This window comes from Bison bison, unplaced genomic scaffold (assembly GCF_000754665.1).
Source record: "Bison bison bison isolate TAMUID 2011002044 unplaced genomic scaffold, Bison_UMD1.0 scf7180017864037, whole genome shotgun sequence".
NCBI classification, from domain to species: Eukaryota; Metazoa; Chordata; class Mammalia; order Artiodactyla; family Bovidae; genus Bison; species Bison bison.
The window spans coordinates 2,393,030-2,415,095 of NW_011494609.1; the positions used below are offsets into that span (position 1 = coordinate 2,393,030).

The 22,066-nt window shown below is 45.0% G+C and overlaps 1 protein-coding gene across 2 annotated transcripts in view; it reads right to left on the bottom strand.

Annotated features, from left to right (window-relative positions):
* SIM2 (single-minded family bHLH transcription factor 2) overlaps window positions 1-22,066 on the bottom strand; it is a 48,462-nt gene that overhangs the window by 16,375 nt on the left and 10,021 nt on the right. For both annotated transcript variants that reach the window (XM_010834838.1, XM_010834837.1), the window contains exons 3-6: window positions 20,211-20,300; window positions 12,904-13,012; window positions 9,159-9,244; window positions 5,458-5,657 (exon numbers count right to left, since the gene is read on the bottom strand). In XM_010834838.1, coding sequence (XP_010833140.1) covers window positions 5,458-5,657; window positions 9,159-9,244; window positions 12,904-13,012; window positions 20,211-20,300 — 485 coding nt within the window. The remainder of the gene's footprint in view (window positions 1-5,457; window positions 5,658-9,158; window positions 9,245-12,903; window positions 13,013-20,210; window positions 20,301-22,066) is intronic.

The window sequence follows — 22,066 nt, forward strand, 5'->3', positions numbered from 1 at the left end:
AACGTTCAGAAAACGAAGATCATGGCATCTGGTCCCATCACTTCATGGGAAATAGATGGGGAAACAGTGTCAGACTTTATTTTTTGGGGCTCCAAAATCACTGCAGATGGTGACTGCAGCCATGAAATTAAAAGACGCTTACTCCTTGGAAGAAAAGTTATGACCAACCTAGATAGCATATTGAAAAGCAGAGACATTACTTTGCCAACAAAGGTTCATCTAGTCAAGGCTATGGTTTTTCCTGTGGTCACGTATGGATGTGAGAGTTGGACTGTGAAGAAGGCTGAGCACCGAAGAATTGATGCTTTTGAACTGTGGTGTTGGAGAAGACTCTTGAGAGTCCCTTGGACTGCAAGGAGATCCAACCAGTCCATTCTGAAGGAGATCAGCCCTGGGATTTCTTTGGAAGGAATGATGCTAAAGCTGAAACTCCAGTACTTTGGCCACCTCATGCAAAGTGTTGACTCATTGGAAAAGAGTCTGATGCTGGGAGGGATTGGGGGCAAGAGGAGAAGGGGATGACAGAGGATGAGATGGCTGGATGGCATCACTGACTCGATGGACATGAGTTTGAGTGAACTCTGGGAGTTGGTGACGGACAGGGAGGCCTGGTGTGCTGTGATTCATGGGGTCCCAAAGAGTCGGACACGACTGAGCGACTGAACTGAACTGAAGACTGTATCCGTTTTCAGAGTAAAGCTTATCAGAGGATGTTTAACAGTGAACTTGTTGGTACTTCCCTCATGGTCCAGTGGCTAACCACTGCACTCCCAAATGCAAGGGGCCTGGGTTCCATCCGGGGTCAGGGAACTAGATCCCACGTGCCACAACTAAGACCTGGTGCAGCCAAATGGATAAATACATTAATAAATAAATATATATATACTTTTTTTAAAAAAGAGTGAACTTGTTACTAATATCAGGAGAAGCTGCCAAGGTGAGAAAATGTCCTCTCGCTAGGGCTTTTGGGAAAGAGAATGTTTTAAAAATTACTGTGAATCCTTTAAAAATCCTTGTAGTTAAAATATACACAACATAAAATTTACCATTTTAACCATATTAAAGGGTACAATTCACAATGACCATCACCACTTCCACTTCCAGAACTTTTCACCACCCAGAACAGAAACTGTATCCATTAAACAACGATTCCCTCCTTCCCCTCCCCAAGTCCCTGGCAATTTCTCTTCTACTTTCTATCTCTGTGTATTTGTCTACTCTAGAAATTTCATCTAAGAGGAGGGATATAATATTTGACCTTTTGCTTCTGGCTTCTTTTTTACTTAACATGCTTTCACGGTTCGTTCCTGCCATAGCATCTATCAGAATGTCATTCCTTTTAATGGTTGTGTAACATTCTACTTTATGTAGACACTACATTTTGTTTATCCTTTCACCTAATGATGGACACTTGGGTTAATTTCACATCTCGCCTATTGCATGTGCAAACCTGTAACCCTCCCGTCCACACTGGACAGTTAACTGGCACAGCTGGTCTCAGGGTGATAATGCTATGATGGGGTGATTCCGATGGATGAGATATGGGGAATAATGGAGACACTGAGGCCTCTTTATCAATGGAGGACTGTCTTAGAGCCCCCAGAAATAGTAAAACAATATCCCAAACTGTTGTGACTGAAAGCAAGCCTTAAGCTCACCGTGGACATGAAAACACTCTCCTGGTGCTTATACGCCCCTACTTTGTTCTTATTTTCATTCAGCCTCAGGCATACTGATTTCCCACTTTAGCTCTTTGAAGAAGAGTAGTTCCCAGCTCCCACGATGGCATCATCACTAGCACATGGATCGCTCCACTCGCAGGTAAGAACTGCATGTGGCTGTGATATTGACTCCCAGGCCTTGGGCAACTGTGTTGGGAACCACGTCCCAGGAGGAGGTGGCCCCAACATCTTGGTGACAGATATTCAAGAACAGATGAAAGAAGGCGACGAGAGGAGATTCCAAGGGCGGTGAGGCCACGGTGAGAAGTAAGTGGGGACTGAGGGTGGCACGGACTGGGGGCCCTGCTGGCCCGGATCTGAAACACTAGTTGTAAATTAAATGGGGAAATTTGACCTCACTTTCATTCCCTAACCCGCTCCCCTTTCTGTTGAGCTCTTCATGGGCTTCGGGTCGTAAATCTCTGTGAGCCTCATATTTCCCTGGAATCATTCACTATTTGGTGTACACATTTCCATGGTGTTCCTCCAGGGCAGGAAGGAGATGGGGCTCGAGGTGGGTAGAAAGGGAATTTGCACAGGCCAGAGCCTCTCAGGGCCCAGGGGACCTGTCCGAGGGCCACCTAGAACTTCAGGCCCCACCGGAGTCTGCCTCTGTGTGGCAGGAAAATTGAGACGTCTGGCTCCCCCCCACCCAAGAAGAAAACCAGGCATCTCTACCGTGTGGGGATGAAAGAGGATTCCCAGACCCGTTAGACGTAAAGTTTCAGAACAACGGTCCCGAACGTGTAAATGAATCAGAAACACATGTATTAAGTTTCTCATCAAAGTACACACTGGCTTTAAAAAATTAAAGGGAAGGGAAGGCTTTGGCAGCATGCCTTCTTGGTTTTTTCCAACCCTCTAGTGTCTGAAGACCTGTCAGGGGGATTTGCCAAACCCCAAACATCGTCGGGTTCACCCATCCTTAGCAAAAGCACCAGCTACAGTTTCAACGTGAAATACCACAAAACCCCTATGAACCGAATTTCAGGTTTTGTCGAGTTCAGTTTTCTCTGGGATTATGCTGGGTGGGTGGGTGGGGGGCGGCTGGGCCCCCTCCAAGAGGCCCACCACCCTGGCCCTTGTGACTTTTAGAGCTACTGGGCTTCAGGCCAACCCTTCTCTGTGGCTTCTGGGGTTTGGATGTAGGAACTGACGTCACACCACCAGGCCATTCTGCTGCCCACCCAGCACTGGGCCGGCTCCTCTGTCCCCCGGCCCAGTGGCCTTTCAACTGCTACAACCACCTGAAGGCCAGAGTGTGAAGAATTTCCCGGCAAATTTCAGACCATCTTAAGGACCTCCTGGGTGGCTGGGGTTCAGAAGCACCTCAAGGCTTTGCTAGACGTTTCCTTGTACTTGGCAAGAAGAGCTTCCTATAGAGACAGGAAGTCTTCCTTGGCATGACCCCCTTGCTTTCAACCCACTCAGGGGCCTGGCCCTCACACCCCAAAGCAGAGGAAAACTCGCATCTGAGGTCCCTTCGGGAGGAAGCTGGCCTCTGAGCTAAGGTCGCACACCCTCTTCCATAAAGCCTTCCCCTTGTCCCTCCCGTGTCAGAGCTGTGTGGATGGAACAGCTCGAGAAGGCCCGAACTCTCTCCTCTGGGGAAACACCCCTCTTTCCTCTTCTAGAGAATTCACTGAGCTTCAAAGGCTTTCCCCAGGATGGCTGAAGAAAAAGTGGGAGAAAAACAAAGGAGAAACCTGTCATATTCTCCCAAATTTCTACAATAATAAACACAGCCAGTGGATTTTCTTGCAGTCCACTTTTTTTTGGTCTTTTTGGCTATGTTTCGCAGAATGCGGGGATATTAGTTTTCTAACTAGGAATCGAATCCACACCCCCTGCATTGGGAGCATGGAATCTTAATCACCGGACCACCAGGGAAGGAAGTCCCTTTTAGAAGTGGTTCCTAAGTCTAGAGAGAGCTGCTCTGTCACTGTGGGTGGTGCTGTCTACCCCACGCCTGGCTCCTCCCCTGCAGGTGCTCCCATCTTTACTGCAGGGAAACATCCCCGGGCAGCATCGGGCCGGCATCCTTCCCCCAAGGAGTTATGTTTCCTCTTTGGCTTAGAGTTTCTGGGAGCATGATGACGACTTTGTAAGGCCATGCCTTGCCATGCCTCTACCTCTGAGTGGTTCTGAGATGCATTTACGAGTAATTAAACTAATTAATGTCTTCATCTCCCATCCTTAGCCAAGTAAGTTTACTTTTATTCCATGAATGGGTAAAATGATCAAGTTTATGTTATGTATATTTTACTGCAATGTTTTAAAAGTGGAAAAAAGACTTCCCTGGTGGTCCAGTGGTTAAGAATCTGCCTGCCAATGCAGGGGACATGGGTTTGATCCCTGGTTTGGGAAGATCCCACACGTCTCAGGGCTACTAAGCCCGTGCACTACAACTGCTGTAAATTTTAACAAATCTTTTAAAAAAAGAAGTGGAAAAAAATCAATAAATCCTAGCTTCAAGACATACAGGGAAAATGTGCTATACATATGTGTATTTATAACATATATGTGCATGCCTGCTTGCTAAGTCACTTCAGTTGGGTCTGACTCTGCAACCCTATGGACTGTCACCTGCCAGGCTCCTCTGTCCATGGGATTCTCCAGATAAGAATACTACAGTGGGTTGCCATGCCCTCCTCCAGGGGATCTTCCTGATCCAGGGATCGAACCCATATCTCTTATGTCTCCTGCATGGCAGGCAGGATCTTCACCACTATTACCATATGTGCATATATACACTAGTGCCGTAAGTGTATATACATATATATTAATTTTTCTCCAAGAAAGCTCAGCTACACACACCAAAAGTCAGGAGTGGGGTCTCTGACCACTTGTTCCTGTCTGTACAGCCGAGGTATCTAAAAGGCCAGGAAGCAAGATGACTCACCTTGCAGGTATATCAGATTTTTTTCCTTTTACAAACACTTCCCATCTACCATCTAGTTTCATCTTTCCTTAACACCCCCGTGGGCAGCCAAGTGAATGAAGAAAATGGAAGCCCAGGGAGTGTCCCCCTCAGGCCTCCCCCTGCCAGCAGGCTCCCCCAGGCCGAGCAAGACAACAGGTCAGTGCCTCTGCCCCGTCCACCTTCCCTCCTCTCTCTGAGAAGAGATTCTCAAATCGCTGGGCTTTGCCCAGTGGCAAACAGTCTGGGGGCTGCAGTGCCCCCTCCCCATCCACTGGAGATGGCCTCCCAGCCCAGGCCCCGAAAGCTGCCTGTGGAGCTGAGCCCACAGCTCTTCCCCAGGCGAAGGCCACCTCTCTGCCTGCTGCCCCGTCCTGTGGTGACCGTCAGAGCCTGGCTTCCCGCCAGCTGGCGCTGAAAGGCCTCCCACAACACACACCACTCAGAGTGGAAACTTTCTGTTTGTTTTAATGTCCTACCAACTTGACAGAGATATGAGGCAGAATCCTGACATTGCGGGCCTGCAGAAAAGGCTGTTGCCTACAACACGTACTTCCAGTTCAAACTCCAGTGAGATAATGAAAATATAAACAAAAAAACAAGTACCTATAAGCTGGAGAAGCCAGTCACTCCTGAATATTAAGGCTGATACTAATTCTTTCAATTCTTGACTTCTTTTCACTAAATCTCTTTCTAATTCGCATTCTGAGTATGGCTTCCTGCTTGTTACATTTTGGTTTAATAGTGTAGCTTCCAGGGTCCGGTTTCCACCATCAGAATCTTCCGGAACTTTGCTGCAGCAGGTGCCAGACTCACCTGGAATCCAAGAATATCAGCTTCAGGTCGAGGCTGGCCCTGAACATGAACATGTTGCTGTGCAGCTTGATCTCGGTGATGGCGCTGGGCGGCAGCGACTGGCCCACAGCCACCAGCCCCACGATCTGGTAGCACGAGTCGTACAGGGACATGTCCAGCATATACTGCCTGATCTTCAGGTAGCCGCTGCAATGGATGACCTGGGAAAGAGAGGCAGGGTCAGCCTCATACCTTCCTGACTCTGGGCCTGCTTGCCTTCTGGAATGAGCTGGAATATCCCCGAGCCCAGCCTCTACTGAGCCCCGTGGCCAACATGCTGACAGATGCCTGATTCACTGCTTGGAAGAAATGAACTCTGCTTCTTTCTTAGGAGGTAATATCATAATTAAATATAAGGTTTGTCTTATATAATTGACTATGCTTAGGTAACTCCACAAGAGGGGATTCTAATGTACTGCAAAATGGATTTAGGCATAATTAACAGGCTTCCCCTGTGGCTCAGATGGTAAAGAATCCACCTGCAATGCAGAAGACCCAGGTTTGATCCCCGGGTCAGGAAGATCTCCTGGAGAAGGAAATGGCAACTCACTCCAGTATTCTCACCTGGAGAAGTCCATGAACAGAGGAGCCTGGCAGACTACAGTCCATGGAGTTGCAGAGTCAGACACGACTGAGTGTCTAGCACTTTCACTTTAACTCAGGGCCAAGTTGCAATTAGATGGCACACAAAGACATTTTGGGAAGCTATGGTTTCTCCAATAGTTATGTCTGGATGTGAGAGTTGGACTATAAAGAAAGCTAAGCGCCAAAGAATTGATGCTTTTGAACTGTGGTGTTGGAGAAGACTCTTGGGAGTCCCTTGGACTGCAAGGAGATCCAACCAGTCCATACTAAAGGAAATCAGTCCTGAATATTATTGGAAGGACTGATGCTGAAGCTGAAGTTCCAATACTTTGACCACCTGATGAGAACTGACTCATCAGAAAAGATCCTGATTCTGGGAAAGACTGAAGGCGGGAGGAGAAGGGGATGACAGAGAACCAGATGGTTGGATGGCATCACTGACTTGATGGACATGAGTTTGAGCAAGCTCTGGGAGTTGGTGATAGACAGGGAAGCCTGGTATACTGTAGTCCATGGGGTTGCAAAGAGTTGGACATAACTTAGCAACTGAACTGAACTTTTTGTTCCATAATGTTTATTTCAGTAATGATTCTTATGCTTATCACCCCCTGATGAGGATGAACTTGGCAACTGTTAACTTGACATTGATATCATTTGACGAACTATATCACTCCAGTAAATGAAGAATTCTTTCAGTGCAAAAAGTCCTCATTTTAAATTGTACCTTATTTATTTTTTGGAAATATTTATTTATTTGGCTGTGCTGGGTCTTAGTTGTGGAATGTCGGTTTAGTTGCCCCACAGTGTGTGAGATCTTAGTTTCCTGACCAGGAATCAAACCTGCATCTCCTGTCCTGGAAGATGGATTCTTAACTACCGGACCATCAAGGAAGTCCCTATTTACCTTATTTATAATTTAAGATTTTATCTACTGGTAATAAGCAAAAAAAGATGGTTGTTTCTTGGAAGAAAAGCTATGATAAACCTAGGCAGCATATTAAAAACCAGAGACACCACTTTGCTGACAAAGGTCCATATAGTCAAAGCTATAGTTTTTCCAGTAGTCATGTAGGGACTTCCCTGGTGGCTCAGATGGTAAAGCGTCTGTCTACAATGTGGGAGACCCAGGTTCGACCCCTGGGTTGGGAAGATCCCTTGGAGAAGGAAATGGCAATCCACTCCAGTACTATTGCCTGGAAAATCCCATGGACAGAGGAGCCTGGTAGGCTACAGTCCATGGGGTTGCAAAGAGTTGGACACGACTGAGCGACTTCAAGTTCACGTACATGTAGGGATGTGAGAGTTGGATCATAAAGAAGGTTGAGTGCCAAGAATTGATGCTTCAGAACTGTGGTGCTGGAGAAGACTCTTGAGAGTCCCTTGGACAGCAAGGAGATCAAACCAGTCAATCCAAAAGGAAATCAACACCAAGTATTCATTGGAAGGACTGATACTGAAGCTGAAGTTCCAATACTTTGGGCACCTGATGCGAACAGTCAAGTCACTGGAAAAGACTCTGATGCTTGGAAAGATAGAGGGCAGGAGGAGAAGGGTGTGACAGAGGAAGACGGTCGGATGGCATCACCAACTCAATGGACATGAGTTTGAGCAAACTTCGGGAGATAATGAAGGACAGGGAAGCCTGGCGTGCTGCAGTCCATGGGGTCACAGAGAGTCAGACATGACTGAGCAACTGCACAACAACAACAATAAGCAAAAATTCAGAGTGGCTATAGAGAAACCCTTCTATTAACATCTGATCTAGCCAAGAACCGTATACAAGCAAGTGTTTGTAGAGTGGCAGATGTCAAACTGAAACACACGCACAGCTTTAAACCTCAATATTGGAAGCATTTACGTAAGTTACAGTCAGTAAAATCTTGAAAGGCTCAAGATCATCCTAACAGTAGTGATGAGCAGCTAAAATATTCTCTTTTCAAAAACTTTCCTCCAGTATTCCCAAATGCACTCAGTCTTTGGAGCTGGAACAAACCCTACCCATGAAACCTGTTCTCCCATTTTACTGATGAGGAAATTGAGGACAAGGTGGGTGATGGGTTTTACTTAAGATGAGCCAGTCGGATGGGTAAGAAGAGTCAGAAACAACTCAGGACCCAAGTCTCCAGAAGAATAGCTACTATGTGTAGGGCAGTGCTGGAGGCTCCCATCTCTGAGGCTGGGGTGCTGGGACAGCAGATATGAAACTCATTGCCCAGATTATGAAATAAGCTTGAGGTGAAGGTCAAAGGGAGGAGCTAGGAGTGAGGCTCAAAGGAGGGGGCTGAGGAGAGGCTGGGGAAAGGCAGACCCTGGGATGGAGAGGAAGGGAGAAGGGTATTCCAGAAAGAGAGGACAAAGACACAAAACCATCCCCTCTCTTTTCACTTCACCCCTCCCTCCTTTTATACAAATTCTCCTGCAAAAAGTCTCCTTTCTGAAGGGATAGTTAGGGCGTTTGGGATGACATGTACACACTGCTATATTTAAAATGGATAATCAATAAGGTCCTACTGTACAACACAGGGAATTCTGCTCAACGTCATGTGGCAGCCTGGATGGGAGGGGAATCTGGGGGAGAAGGGATACATGTATACGAATGGCTGAATCAATTCACTGGTTCACCTTAAACTATCTTAACATTGTTAACTGGCTACACCCCGATACAAAGTGAAAAACCTGAAAAAATAAAAAGGCTCCTGTCCACCTTTTGCTCCAGAGTGATGGGCTTAGGATCCTTTTCTCTGCGGCAGGACAAAGTCTAGATGTGGCTACTCTAGAGGGACTGCCCTGTGTGCAGAGTAGAACCTGCAGGTGCCAAAGCCAAATATTACCCTTAGCTCCATGTATTCCTGGTCTCAGACAATGCAATCCAGCCTGCCTGGGACGTCCTTGTAAAACGCCAGCTTTCACATTTGCTACGAGTGGTGTCCCTAGAAAGTTCTACATTAGGCGGTATAGAACGCTTAGGTCCCCCCACCTGCCTGTCTGCAGATATTCCTGAATGTGAAGCAAAACACAGAGCACAGTGAAGACCCGCCACCGCCCCCTCTCTACCTGTGAGCCCCGAGGCTGGGTACCTTGTATCCACTGCATGTCAAGCCAGCGTTTCTTTTCGCCAAGACACACTTCATTCGAAGAAAGAATGACCTCTCGATCTCATACTCTGAAAGCAGGCAAGAGGTTAGATTGGCAAACTGTCCCACAATGTTTTCCCTGACTTCATCCCCAGGCTCTCAATAAACCCTCAGGGCCGGATCCAGCATCTAGAGTCCTCCGCTCAGGGCCGCCCAGACCCCCAGCCAGAGCACTTCTGCTGGTGACCAGGAAAAGTCCCTTGGACTGCAAGGAGATCCAACCAGTCCATTCTAATGGAGATCAGTCCTGGGTGTTCTTTGGAAGGAATGATGCTAAAGCTGAAACTCCAGTACTTTGGCCACCTCATGCGAAGAGTTGACTCATTGGAAAAGACTCTGATGCTGGGAGGGATTGGAGGCAGGAGGAAAAGGGGATGACAGAGGATGAGATGGCTGGATGGCATCACCGACTCAATGGACATGAGCCTAAGTGAACTCTGGGAGTTGGTGATAGACAAGGAGGCCTGGCATGCTGTGACTCATGGGGTCGCAAAGAGTCGGACACGACTGAGCGACTGAACTGAACTGAGGCCCTGGTTGGTGGCTCAGAGGGTAAAGAATCCACCCGCAATGCGGGAGAACCAGGTTCAATCCCTGGGTTGGGAGGATCCCTTGGAGAAGGGATCCTGCCTGGAGAATTCCATGGACAGAGGAACCTGGCAGGTTACACAGTCCATGGGGTCGTAAACAGTCGGACACGACTGAGAGACTAACACTTTCACTTTCAGGCCTCCAGTGGGTTGAGGAGACTAGCCTGGCCCTGTGTGGCTTCCATGTGCTCTGGAAACATGGCCATACCAAGAACCTCGGAAACACCAGCCTGGGGCCAAGGTGAGAACCTCTGTGTAGGGACCCTGCCCAGCTCAACCTGCCTGTGGTCCCTGTGGCAGCCATGGAGAGGCCTGGTGCCCAGAGAATTGCCTTGGCCAGCCCCGGGCTGGTGCTGTGCCTGCCTGGTAGCTTAGAAGCATCTGACTTCCCGCATCTGACCAGGACTCAGAAGTGCAGGCTTTTCTTTGGCAGAGGGAGCCAGCCCCAGGGTGCCTCCCACCAGTGTGCCCATGACCATGGGCACCAGGACTGCCCAGCCACATGGGACTGGGCACACGGCCCAGTGAACCCACTGGGCCTGATCAAAGCGTTCTCCCTGAGTTACAGCACTGGGTGGACCCCGCTCCCCACCCACTCCTTCTCTGGCTGCCCAAGCCTTTCCTTCATTCCCTTCCAAGCCCTCACACACAAATCTCCACCTTACTATTACAAATGCAGACATCCCCCAAGAAAACGGGCTTCCCATGTGGCTCAGTGGCAAAGAATCCACCTGCCAACGCAGGAGACTTGGGTTCAATCCCTGCGTTGGGAAGATCTCTTGGAGAAGGAAATGGCTACCCACTCTAGGATTCTTGCCTGGGAAATCCCATGGATGCAGGAGCCTGGCGGGCTACAGTCCATGGGGGTCTCACAGTCGGATACGACTGAGGTGACTAAACAACCTGAGGAAACACCCTCCGCCTTACTGAGCGGACATCAGCTCTCTGGGCACGGACGGTAGAGCGTCCTCGCCCCAGGTGAGAGCGAGGTCAGTCCACTCTAAATAAACAGCCATTTGGTGGTGGTTAATAAATTAATTTTTAAAGAAAGGTCACCACGGGGAATGGAATGCCTTGTGCTCCTCCCAGTCGCCTCAGAGGCCCCGACTCCCCCAGTGGGTGGGGCTTTCACGTTTACCCATAATTCCTCCACCCAGGCTGGGGCCGGGGAGCTTCCCTTTAACATGGCGGCCAGTCTGTCACGTTTCCATGCTCAGGTCTAAAAAACATCACCCCCGGAAATTATACAGTTTGGGGGAGAGCCCCACGTCTCACACCATTACCATAAAACAATGAGGTCAGTTCAGACCCCCAAAAATAACTCTGAAGATGAGAAATCGGGGAGAAAACTAACCGCTTGTGAACCTCAAAGCCTGAACACTCGATTGGCTGTGGAAATGAGTCCCACACAGACCCCACCTCTCCCAGACCCCCTCCTACTGTGTTGTTGGCTCACCTCAGACGTGAACCCCACGGGGAAACTGGATGTGTCTCGCCATAATCCCAACTCTCATTTACTGTCATTGTCCAAACACTTTTTAAAGGCATGGAAGGTAAAATGAAACCAGAGCTAATGGCGGAAAGCCCACTCCCCTGCAATCAACTCACTGTAATTTTTAAAACAATAACACATCCAACATCTTGTAAAAGCCTGTTGTGAAAAAGAATCTGACAAAGAATATATATAAAAGCGTTATCACTTTGCTGTCACCTGAAACTTAACATTGTGAGCCCCTATACTTCAATTAAAACAAACACACACAACATAACGTTCTGAGGGATTCTCTTAAGATTCCAGCGGTCATTGTCCAACTTTAAACAACCGCACAGGGAAAGCACTAGATTCAGCAGCAGCGTGCTCTTCTAGCTCTCATTTTGTTAGAAATTACTTCTTTAGAGTCGTATTCCTGTTCATTTATGCAGCCAGACCATTTCCAAGGACTTAAGCACCAGAGGTCACAGCTACAATTAAGGCCCCATCTCATCTCAGAAACCAGCTTACCAGTGTCCATGCTTGGTGGACTCATGGTGACTATTTCTGGGGCTAAAACAGGAGGGCCGCAGAGCTGGATCTGCAAGCGGTTTTAAAACTGAGAGTGCTGGTCTGTGTTCTCTCCTAGCCTTAGAAGGACCCATCCCAGGAAGAAGCAGTAAGAATGGAATCCATTTTCTTTCCCCCTGTAGCTGGCTACCCCATTCTCATCACATTTGACACTTCTTCTTTGGCATTTTATCTCACTGTGGAATTTTGGCCGAGTTGGAATTCCATAGCCCAAAGCAGACAAGTGACATATTGGTCAGCATACTGGTTGATCTCATTGGACCATGGGAAGGAATTACAAGGCCAGGGCCCTTGTATTAAGTCTTTCTGTGTCTTCCTAGCACGTGTAGCAGTTGTAAATTAAGGAGTCTTTTGTGTGAAGACTGGTTCCACATTGTCCATGGAACAGCCATGCCACATCTAGTCTAAGGGTGCTTATCACAGTGGGCTATAAATGTGCTACTTTATTAACACATAAAATAACAAGATCCTGCAACAGAATCACAACTCCTGCAATTTCAAAGCAGTGGTGAGCATAACCAATATGTTTAAATACCTGCAACAACTATAACATGAAGTGAAAATACCTGTGATTTCTGTTGTAGTCAAAGCCACAGGTATTAGTGATAGTAAGATGGCTTGCTGTCTACAGTCTACAGGCAAAGGAAACGCTAGATCTCAACTAAATAGGGAATAGATGTACTTATCTCATGCAATTTCATGGTCTCCCCTAGTTTTATCCTCAGACCCTGTGGTTAAGAAGCCCAGATCTAGACCTGGGTTGTTGGCTTTCTAAACCAGGAGCACCTTAGGGGGGAAGGTTTGGACCACTGTTCTCTGTCTCCTGCTCTGCACCTCTCACAGTCTCCAGCACATGAAAGGAGATCAGCAGTATTGCTTTAAAGGACAGAGGCATAAGAGCAAACCCCTATTCCGTGGACACTGCATGTTTGCTGGAGGGACCCTGGATGGGCAGTGTGGGAAACAGAGCCCTTAGGTCATAACAAAGAGCATCGTCTGGAGTTCATTCTGGTTTATTTTCGTCCGAAGGAAATACCTTGGAGCAAATGATGGTGAAGAGGCTGGTGGGCTGCCAGGACAGCAGTCATCTCATCATGGTCCGAAGGATGGATATACTCATAAATGCTGTTGCCTGTGAGCTCCACCTGCCATGGATAGGAAAGGGGGAAGGGTCAGGAATCTTCTCTAGGACTTTGGGGAGGTGGGGAGGGAGGAGGTGAAGTTGTATCACAGGTGTGCACCCTCCAGGGGGAAGCAGGACCTTGTTCTCAGCTTACAACCCACGCCCTCCCCACCCCCGACCCCGACAGAAACGTTTGCCTTTTTTCAGTCAGCACTCAACTGTCTCCCAAAAGGGCCAGGAGAGTCCCAAGCAGGAGGAAGTAGAATGAAGGATGGAAAAGGTGCACCATGGATCGAGGGACCCTCCCAGTCTGGGCAGCATCCTTCACACGGGAGGTACCTTAAATCAGACTGAAGGGGCTTCCCTGGTGCTCCAGAGGTTAAGAAACTGTTTGCCAATGCGGGGGACACAGCTTTGATCCCTGGTCTGGGAAGATCCCACATGCCTCAGAGCAACTAAGCCCACGACTACTGAGCGGGTGCTCTGGGGCCTGTTCTCCACAGGAAGAGAAGCTACTGCAGCAAGAAGCCTGCACATAGCAATGAAGACCCAGCACAACCAGAAATAAATAAAATAAGTAAAATAAATAAATAAATCTTGGGAAAAAAAAAAGAAAAATCAGACCGGAGCCACGCGCATCCTTGACCTGCTGCCCTCGGGAATAGGTAGCCAGGAGACGCCCAGAGCAGACAGCTCCTGACCTCAGGGGCTGAGAGGAGAAACCTGGGGGCTCCCTTTGATTAAGGACAACTCTCCCCAACAGGGTCCTTCCCCTGGGACCACCGCCAGGCCTCCTTCACATGGCCAGAAATGCGTCTGGTCCAGGATCACTGTGTTAACCCCATGGTTCCCACTTGTGGGTGCTGCTGGTTGGCTGAGTGACCTCTGGGAGGGGGTGGACCACTCCAGTGAGCCACGTGACCTGAGGGCTGCTCCCCTGATATTCACACACCACCTACTTCCAGACACACCCCAGGGAGGAGCCCACGCAGGCCTGGAGGCCATGTCCCTGCTGGATCAAACTCGGCTTTTTGCATTTAGGCATGGGCCTCCCCAGGAGAGTACCACAGTCACTGTCTTTCCACAGAGGTCCCTGTAGATGACTCACAGATCCTAACCTTGAGAACTTCTGGATTGTTCTCCCGAACACAAGTGTCACGTTAGGGGATGACAGAGATCCTCAGGACCTGGGCCCGCTCTCCCATCGGAAGATGGGCCGTAGTATAGAATGTTCCAAAAGCTACCACCTTTTGGAGCAGTGGTGGTGGATCCTCTTTCAGAGATCGACAGTGCAGGCCAGGTTAGCGAATCAACGCACCTGGTATCTATCGGTCAGGGCCCCTGGGGCGGTGGTGGTACTTCTACAGCCAGTGGGAGCCCCACAGCCCAGTGCGGGAAGATGCAGAGAGGTGAGGAACTAACTGCCTTTGGGTGGCACAGAACCTTAGGTGGGTCTGAGGAACCTTCTCGGCCCTGCCCCCAGGGGAGAGGGCGCCATCTGACAGCAAAGGCAGGCCTGTCCCAACCACCCCTTCATGGCTGAGAGCAGAGACCTTCTGAAAAGGGGAGCCTCGACGGCGCCCCCTTGTGCAGCCCCAGCAAGTGGTTTAAAGGAGAGGTTCTCCCGGGAGCTACCGTTCCAAACCAGGGTCAAGGCCATCATCAAACTAGGGGGGCACCAAAGAGGGGAAGGGGTTCAACCGACTCTTCCCACCCACTTTCTCCAACGTGTTGAGATGTTTAAGAGTTGTCTTTTTATTCAGAACAAATTATGTTTCTGGTCCGCTAAGTAATCTTGGTCCCTAAAAAAATGGTTTTCTCAGTTCTACTTTCTGTATTATTCATGGAATGTTTTCCCCAACATTATAAAGACCAATAGAGAGAATCTGCTAACAGAAAGCCTCCCTCTCTACCTCCCCAACCTGGCACTTTCCTGATGACCCAAATGGATATTTGCCTATGTAGAAAGTTACTCTGTCAGGGCCTTCCCTGGTGGGCCAGTGGCTAAGGACCCCGAGCTCCCAGTGCAGGGGGCCTGGGTTCAATTTCCTGATGCGGAGCTAGATCCCACATGCTTCAACTAAAGATCCTGCATGCCGCAACTAAGACCCAACACAGCCACAGATATTTTAAAAAAAGACAAGAACCTACTCTGTGCCAAGTTTTATTTTTAAAAAGTTAGTACATGACTTCATTAAAAATAAAAGAGTAAAAATGAAATATCCTTCTTTTAAGTCAGTCCTGTTAATCTTTTAAAAGTTTAAACAAACCAGCAACACTCAAGTCAGCTGTTTCCTGAGGGCAGCCCTAGAGATTCTGTCAGGTGGGGAATAATGGAGGCTAATCAATAAGAAAGCTATTTTTTTCTTTAAAGGATTCACAATTCCAGTGGCTTATTTTTAAAAATGAAAAAATAAATAGCGTGTGTGTGTGTGTGTGTGTGTGTGTTAGCCTATCATTTCTCCCTTAACCCGGGTTTTTAGAGAAAAATGACAACTCTGGTTTGCTTGGAGTTTGCTTTTAGAAAAAGTAACTGATGTCTTTGTAGAGAAACATCTTCATACATTTGCAAAAGGACTTGCATCTGGGCTCACAGGGATTTGATTTGTGTTTTAATCCCCAAAGTAGCTTCATCTGTTCCCAAAGAGCCTGTTCTCATCACATGCCTTTGGAGAATGAGAATAGTGCAGTCCATGAATGAAAAAGCTTGGTTTTCTGTACACTCAGGTTTGTGATAAACCTCTAAGGCTGTCTAGGAAGTAAAACAGTCTTCAAATCACGGAAATGTTTTTAAAGAACAAATTTGGGAATGATAAAACAGTGCTGACCTTGACTCAAAATTATGGTTGACATGGTGTTTCCTGTATTGAGATATCTATTCGTGCTTTTGAATGTTGAAAGAAATGTGACTACCTCACCAGAAAAAAAAGAAAATTATGGTTGTCTCTATAAAACTCCCAGCTCTCATACATCAACCTTATTAAAACAGACCCTCAATGTGATATTTTAGTATTTGTAAAACCCAGCTAACTACAAAATGAATTGCTTTCCTTCTAAGAGCTTTTTTATGTTTTGCTGAATAGCTTTTCTTCCTGCCAAGAGAACTGCATATGATAAATACAGCTCTAAATGGATATATTCTGGGTCGGAGGGGAAACTCACCCAGTACTCTGGAAATACACATTGCTCTGCTTTGGGTGTTTTGCTGACTATGGTAAATTAAGCATTTTAAAATAAAATGGTTTGGGTTTCAGAGTTCAAGTTATGTCAACAAACATTAAACGCTGTTCTTTCTCTTTATTTCAAAAGTGAAAGGATTAAGTCTTATGGCTCCAAACAACACCATGGTTATTTTTACAGTTGTGCTTCCGGCCACACTCTCAAATATTACATTTTCCTTTATGTAGCTCGTGAACGGCTATTTCATACATATTGATATTATGTGAGAATGCATGTTAGGTACCTAGATGTTACATACCATATGCAACTTTGGTAAGGAAATTTAAACCTCAAGAATACTTTAAAATGTTTGAAGAAATACACAGCATGTATGCAAGGCTTTTTTCCTGCTTCAAATGTAAGTTAATTAATCAAAAAACCGTGAAACTAAATCATTTAATAAACTTGGCGGATAAGGAGTGCTTCCTCAACTCTACCTCTTCCAAGCAGATGTAAGTTTGTCTTCACGAATTACTTTGGATTATGAGTGTGGCATATACCAAATAGAATTTCAAGTCGAAGCCTGACTTTTTCCCCCCAACACTTGAATTATGGGCTGAGGAGATAATTTGAATTTGGGGGTCCTCTCTGTCATTTTTTTGGTACCAAAGTCTGAAAGCAAGGATGGCCACATTTACTAATTCAAAAGCAAAAATAAATGAATAAACTCTGCCAAATGAAGTAGACTTACTCCAATATGTGCTTTTAAAAAAGTTTAATAAAGGGCTTTGAACTGGGATGGGTTTATTAACACATAAAGAATCATTTTTATACTCTCAGATAATTCAGTTATTTAGATAGTGTAGATTAAAAAAAAAACAAAACACTTTGCTACGAATTATCACACAATTATGGCAAACCTAGGAGTTTATATTTCCTAGGAGCTGCTAACATAGATTTTAACCCCCAAATTAAGGTGAAAGAGTCATTACTTAAAGAAAAATTATTATTGAGAGTAACTGAAACTTCTGGGAACACAGAGGGCATAGTGTAAATATAAGCTATTATCACCCTTATTCATCAGAAAACCTTTTTAAAAGGTTACTCTTGACTAGTGGGTAAAATTTTATCAACACTTTTATCTCTGGTGATTTAAAAAATCTTGAGGCCTATTTTAAGTTTTCATGTTTGATATATTTGTCTGAGTTGTTACCACTAATAAAAATAATCCAAAAGGTGCAAACATTTTTTTAAAGAGAAGTTCGGTGTTTGACATTATTTTCAATACCTTATTTTACTATTTAAGAAGACATAAAAAAATACACTTTGTGATTCGGCCTAGGTTTCCTTCTGCAGAGTTAATCGTGAACAGGAGGTAGATTTGAGGGGAAAGTTTGTTGTTGCTTATTTAAACAGTTCACCATGAAACACTCCCCAGACGTCGCTGGGAAAGTGTTTTTGTAGCTGGAGGCTGACACTGGGATAGTCCCGCCAGGAGATCAGAAAAAAATCAGCCAGGCTCAGAGACGGTCAGTTTGACTTACTTGAAATGGACACTTCTCTGGGCAACATACAGACAAAAGGCATCTCTACAGCTTTCTTGGAAAATGGTAGCGTGTAACTCCCTCCCCTTTCAAAATTATGATATACAAACTTTTATGTCTGCGTTATGACTGAGAGGAAATATAGTTTAAATTGTGATTCTGATTAGATTTCCATTTGTGGCGTTTATCATGAACACGAGCTGTATATGTTACCTAGCCAGTATTTTGGTCATTTTTAATTATCGTGTTCAAAAACAATCATTTTTATTTCTCATATGAAAAGAGAAAAATGACAGAAGGATATAGGATGCCAGACAGAACAGCCTGATGGGATGAACTGGAATGCCCTGGTATGTACACTGGTAGAGCCTTTTGATGTGTCAGGACATTTCCCATGACTAAGTATCCCTAATATGTGCCCACCAAAGGATGCTAATTGAAGTGCAGTTCTAGCTGTGATACTGCTTGGCTTTGTGTAGCTCCCTATAGTTTATAAATCACACAAGATGGGCCTTTGGTATGATTTTCACCGTGATTCTAAAGAAGCGGTACAGTAGGCGTTGCTTTCTTATTTAAATTATGGTTCAGAGAGATTAACTGCCAACCCTTATCAGACAATGAAAACCATACAACTAAATGCATTTCCTTTTTTGCTTTGGCTGCTAGGGAGCTCAGATCTGAATTTAATGTTCAGTTAAAGTGATTCTAACCAGTTTAAAGTATATTTGGCCAATCATTTTAAAAGTATGTGAAATGGGTGGGGGTGGGAAGGAGGTTCAAGGGGGAGGTGACGTGTACACTTATGGCTGATTCACGTTATATGGCAAAAATCAGCACAACACTGTAAAGCAATTATTCTCCAATTAAAAATAAATTTTTAAAAAGTATGTGAAACGTTTTGTCTTGTTTGTGACATTATTATAAGGCTAATCAAAAGTTATTGTAAGTTACATTTAAAAAGTTAAGAAATCTGAAAAAAAAAAAAGAAATCTGATCAAGGGCACTCAGCCACAGATCAAGTCAGGAGTAGAAACCAGGCTGGGTCCAACTAAAGGGTCTTAAATAATTCTAACCATTCAGAGATTAATAAGGTGAAAATTCAGAGAATAACAACCCTAGAAAAGATAAAAAGAGAAAACTTCATATTTCCGATAGTGTTTCCCATTCTACCAGTACACTAATCCCATGAGTCACATAGGTCAAAGAGTCAAAAACCTTATTAAATCTTATCTGGGAGGCCTGGTATCATAAAAGAAGAGAAGAGGAAGAGAACAGAAAATACTGGACAATTTTAATATGTGATTCATTTTAGAAGACTCTGCAGAAGAAATATACAGGCACAGAAACCCCCTTGGACCTGGCTAAGGATGTACATCCACTGGGAAAGAAGGCTGTAAACAAATGGAAAGTTTAAGAAACATCTTGGCAGAAGAAAAAAAAAGAATATACCAGATGCAGGTTTCCAAATTGGTAATTCTGTTTTTCAATGAGAAAACTCAAGCCACTTTAATTGGCATGTTTTACTTTGGCTTAACTACAGGAGGAGAGTGGTGCAACACAGATTATTCATCTGCCTCCTGGGAGCCTATTTCCTGTATCTAATTAATTCTGGTGTGTCTTCAGTTGTAATGAAAAAAAGCACTCCGATCACTCACAATGTAAAGAAATATTTAGCCCCTACATGTATTAAACAGTGTGACTCTTAGATCCATGATCCAGGCTTGTTAAATCAGAAATGTGAATGGGCAACCATCAGTAGACTCCCCCGCAATCCAGACTGGCCACAGCCCAGAAAGCAGCCAAATCCTCCACCAAACCCTTGGCTTGACGGGGATAGATAAAACCGAGTGCCCCTCTCTCCTCTAGGGAATGACCTCCTTTTTAGAAGATGGCTCCAGGAAAATCGGTAATATTCAAATGTTCTAAAGAAACCAGGACCTTGCTGTGCAAAAAAACAGTAGTAAACTGAGTTTTATGAGTTTCTATCACAAGCATATAAAATGCTTTACTGAAACGACCACTGAACTGGAAAAACTCAGGAAAAATTACCCTGAATTCCATGTGAACACTCATAAATCTACCCCCCTTTTCTCTCTCCCCAAAGCACATTCTGCATAAAATCCACGTTCTACATCAGCTTGCCTCTTTCTTTCATAGCAACTCACAATACCACATGTAGACCATCAAGCATGCCCTGAAAAATCTCCCTTTGTGAAGTTCTTGTTAGTGGCAGGGAGCTTTACAGTATAAGCAGAGTCCAGGCGAACAGACAAAGCTGACTGTTGCAAAGATATTACTAGGCATTAGCCCCAAAGGAAAAAGAAAGTGGAAAAGTGAAATGTAACACGGAGAAGAAAAACCTAGCCTGTCGGCGGGAAAAAAAAGAACGATTTTGCAATTTTGGATTAGGTTCATACACAAAAGCAGAATCTTGGACAGACTCATTTTCAAGGCTGTCAAGATCCGCCAACGCTTAATTTATTATTTTAATTGTACATAAAATTAGATGATACCCACCTGGGACAAGCCTAAATGTACAGAAGCTGTTTCCGAAATATACATGATTTTGCCATCAGATGCTACCACAAAAACAAATCCATCCAAAGTCTGTAAAAGAAAAAGCATCAGGGTAAGAGACGATAGGTTAGAGTTAAAGCTGGTCATCATACGGTCACTGGGATGGAGCAATGTATAAAATATTATAATCAACGTATACGGTTAAACGTAAAAGAGGAGCCCTGGAGCCGTGAGACAGACGTTAGGTTTCGTTCCCCAGCCAGGCTCTCAAATACTTTTAAAGGACTTTAAAAACAGTCTTACATCTACATCACAAAAATCATGCAAAACATTTGAGAATTCCTATCAAGCTCAGTTTAAACGTAGTAGCTTTATTGTTGGGGTTATTTTAGCACTTAGCACAAATCCGGAGTTCTATGGTACTTAGGGGAAAATCTACCACTGTATAGACCATTTTATGTCATAATTGGCAGCCGTTTAAACCACTAGAACATATGCTTTATTTGCCACAATTTTCTAGTTATCCCTAAGTACCATTTGAATAATAAATTCTGAACCCTCCCACTCCCCAGAAAATAAAAGAAAATACCCAGTTATTTTTAACAGACTATGTCTACAGAATTAATTATTTAGAATTTGCAAGAGATCAAATGACCTTTGCAAAATTCAGGGAGAAGAAGGATCAATTTCTGAACAATTAAAACCACCCAAAGGATATTCTGATTTTTGCCAAAGCTGGCTAGCCCTCAAAAAAATAAAGTAAAATTATAAGACGTAATTAAGTCAAATGAAAGGTAATGATTGCATTTACGTGTGGCTAGGATAAAGGGACTAAATTATTTTTGAAAAAGGAAACTGCATTTTATTTACCCATTCATATTTTAGATCCAGAACCAAAGAAAAGCAATAAAGTTGGTGAAAGACCCATACAACCCACAACGTCGCCCCCATAAAAAATATTCCAAATTAATTTCTGGCCACAAATTCTATTTTTACAGCATGTAATTGAAACCAGATTACCTTTGGTTTTTCTAAATCCGCCCCCTCTTTGGAGGGGGGGCTGCCTAAAAAAGAATATAGAAGTGAAACTTGAAAGATATCCTTACATTCGGCTGTCTCAAATACAGTTTTGCTGCAAAAACTTCTTTGCCAACTGAACTATCATTAACTTTCCTTGTGCTGAGGTTGAAATCAACACCTTGATCAGGAGCCCGACTTTCATGTTTCTAAATCAGCTACGAAATATTTCACCAACTAAACTCTTTTTCAAAGATATGAACTAGCAATTTCTAAAGTTATCACCATGTTCGCCCATTTTGCATGCTTAACTCCAAAATCACGAAATGAAATAATAGCGGCTGTATGAGGAAAAGAAAAAAAGTTGTATCATAATTAAATTCTGAACGTTGCCAGTAGTAGCTTAAAAAATAATACTCTTAATGGAAAATGTTGGTTCTGCCTTCAGAGCTGCAAATGACCTAATGCGTTTGCATGTATATTAACTGCAAAGCCGCCCATCCACAGACACACTCCGGAATTAAATAAATGTACAGTGGAGAAACTTGGCTTTGACTTTGCCGCCAGGTTTTCAGTGGCGCTCCTTGGCACTTAGTTGTCCCTGATATTAGTGTCCCTTGTAATATGAAGGAGCATCAAGCACGCAAAATATCGCGCGCGGCGCTGGACGTGAGCGTGGAGGCAGCGCGCAGGGGAAAGGGCTCCAACAGCGCCATTCCCGGGCGGGCTCGCGCACCGCTGGCTCTATGTTGGAAACGCCTCGGGTTTCAAACATATCCCGGGAGCTTCTCTTCCCCAGCGCGTGCGTTTAAAAAAAAAAAAAAAAAAAATCACACTAG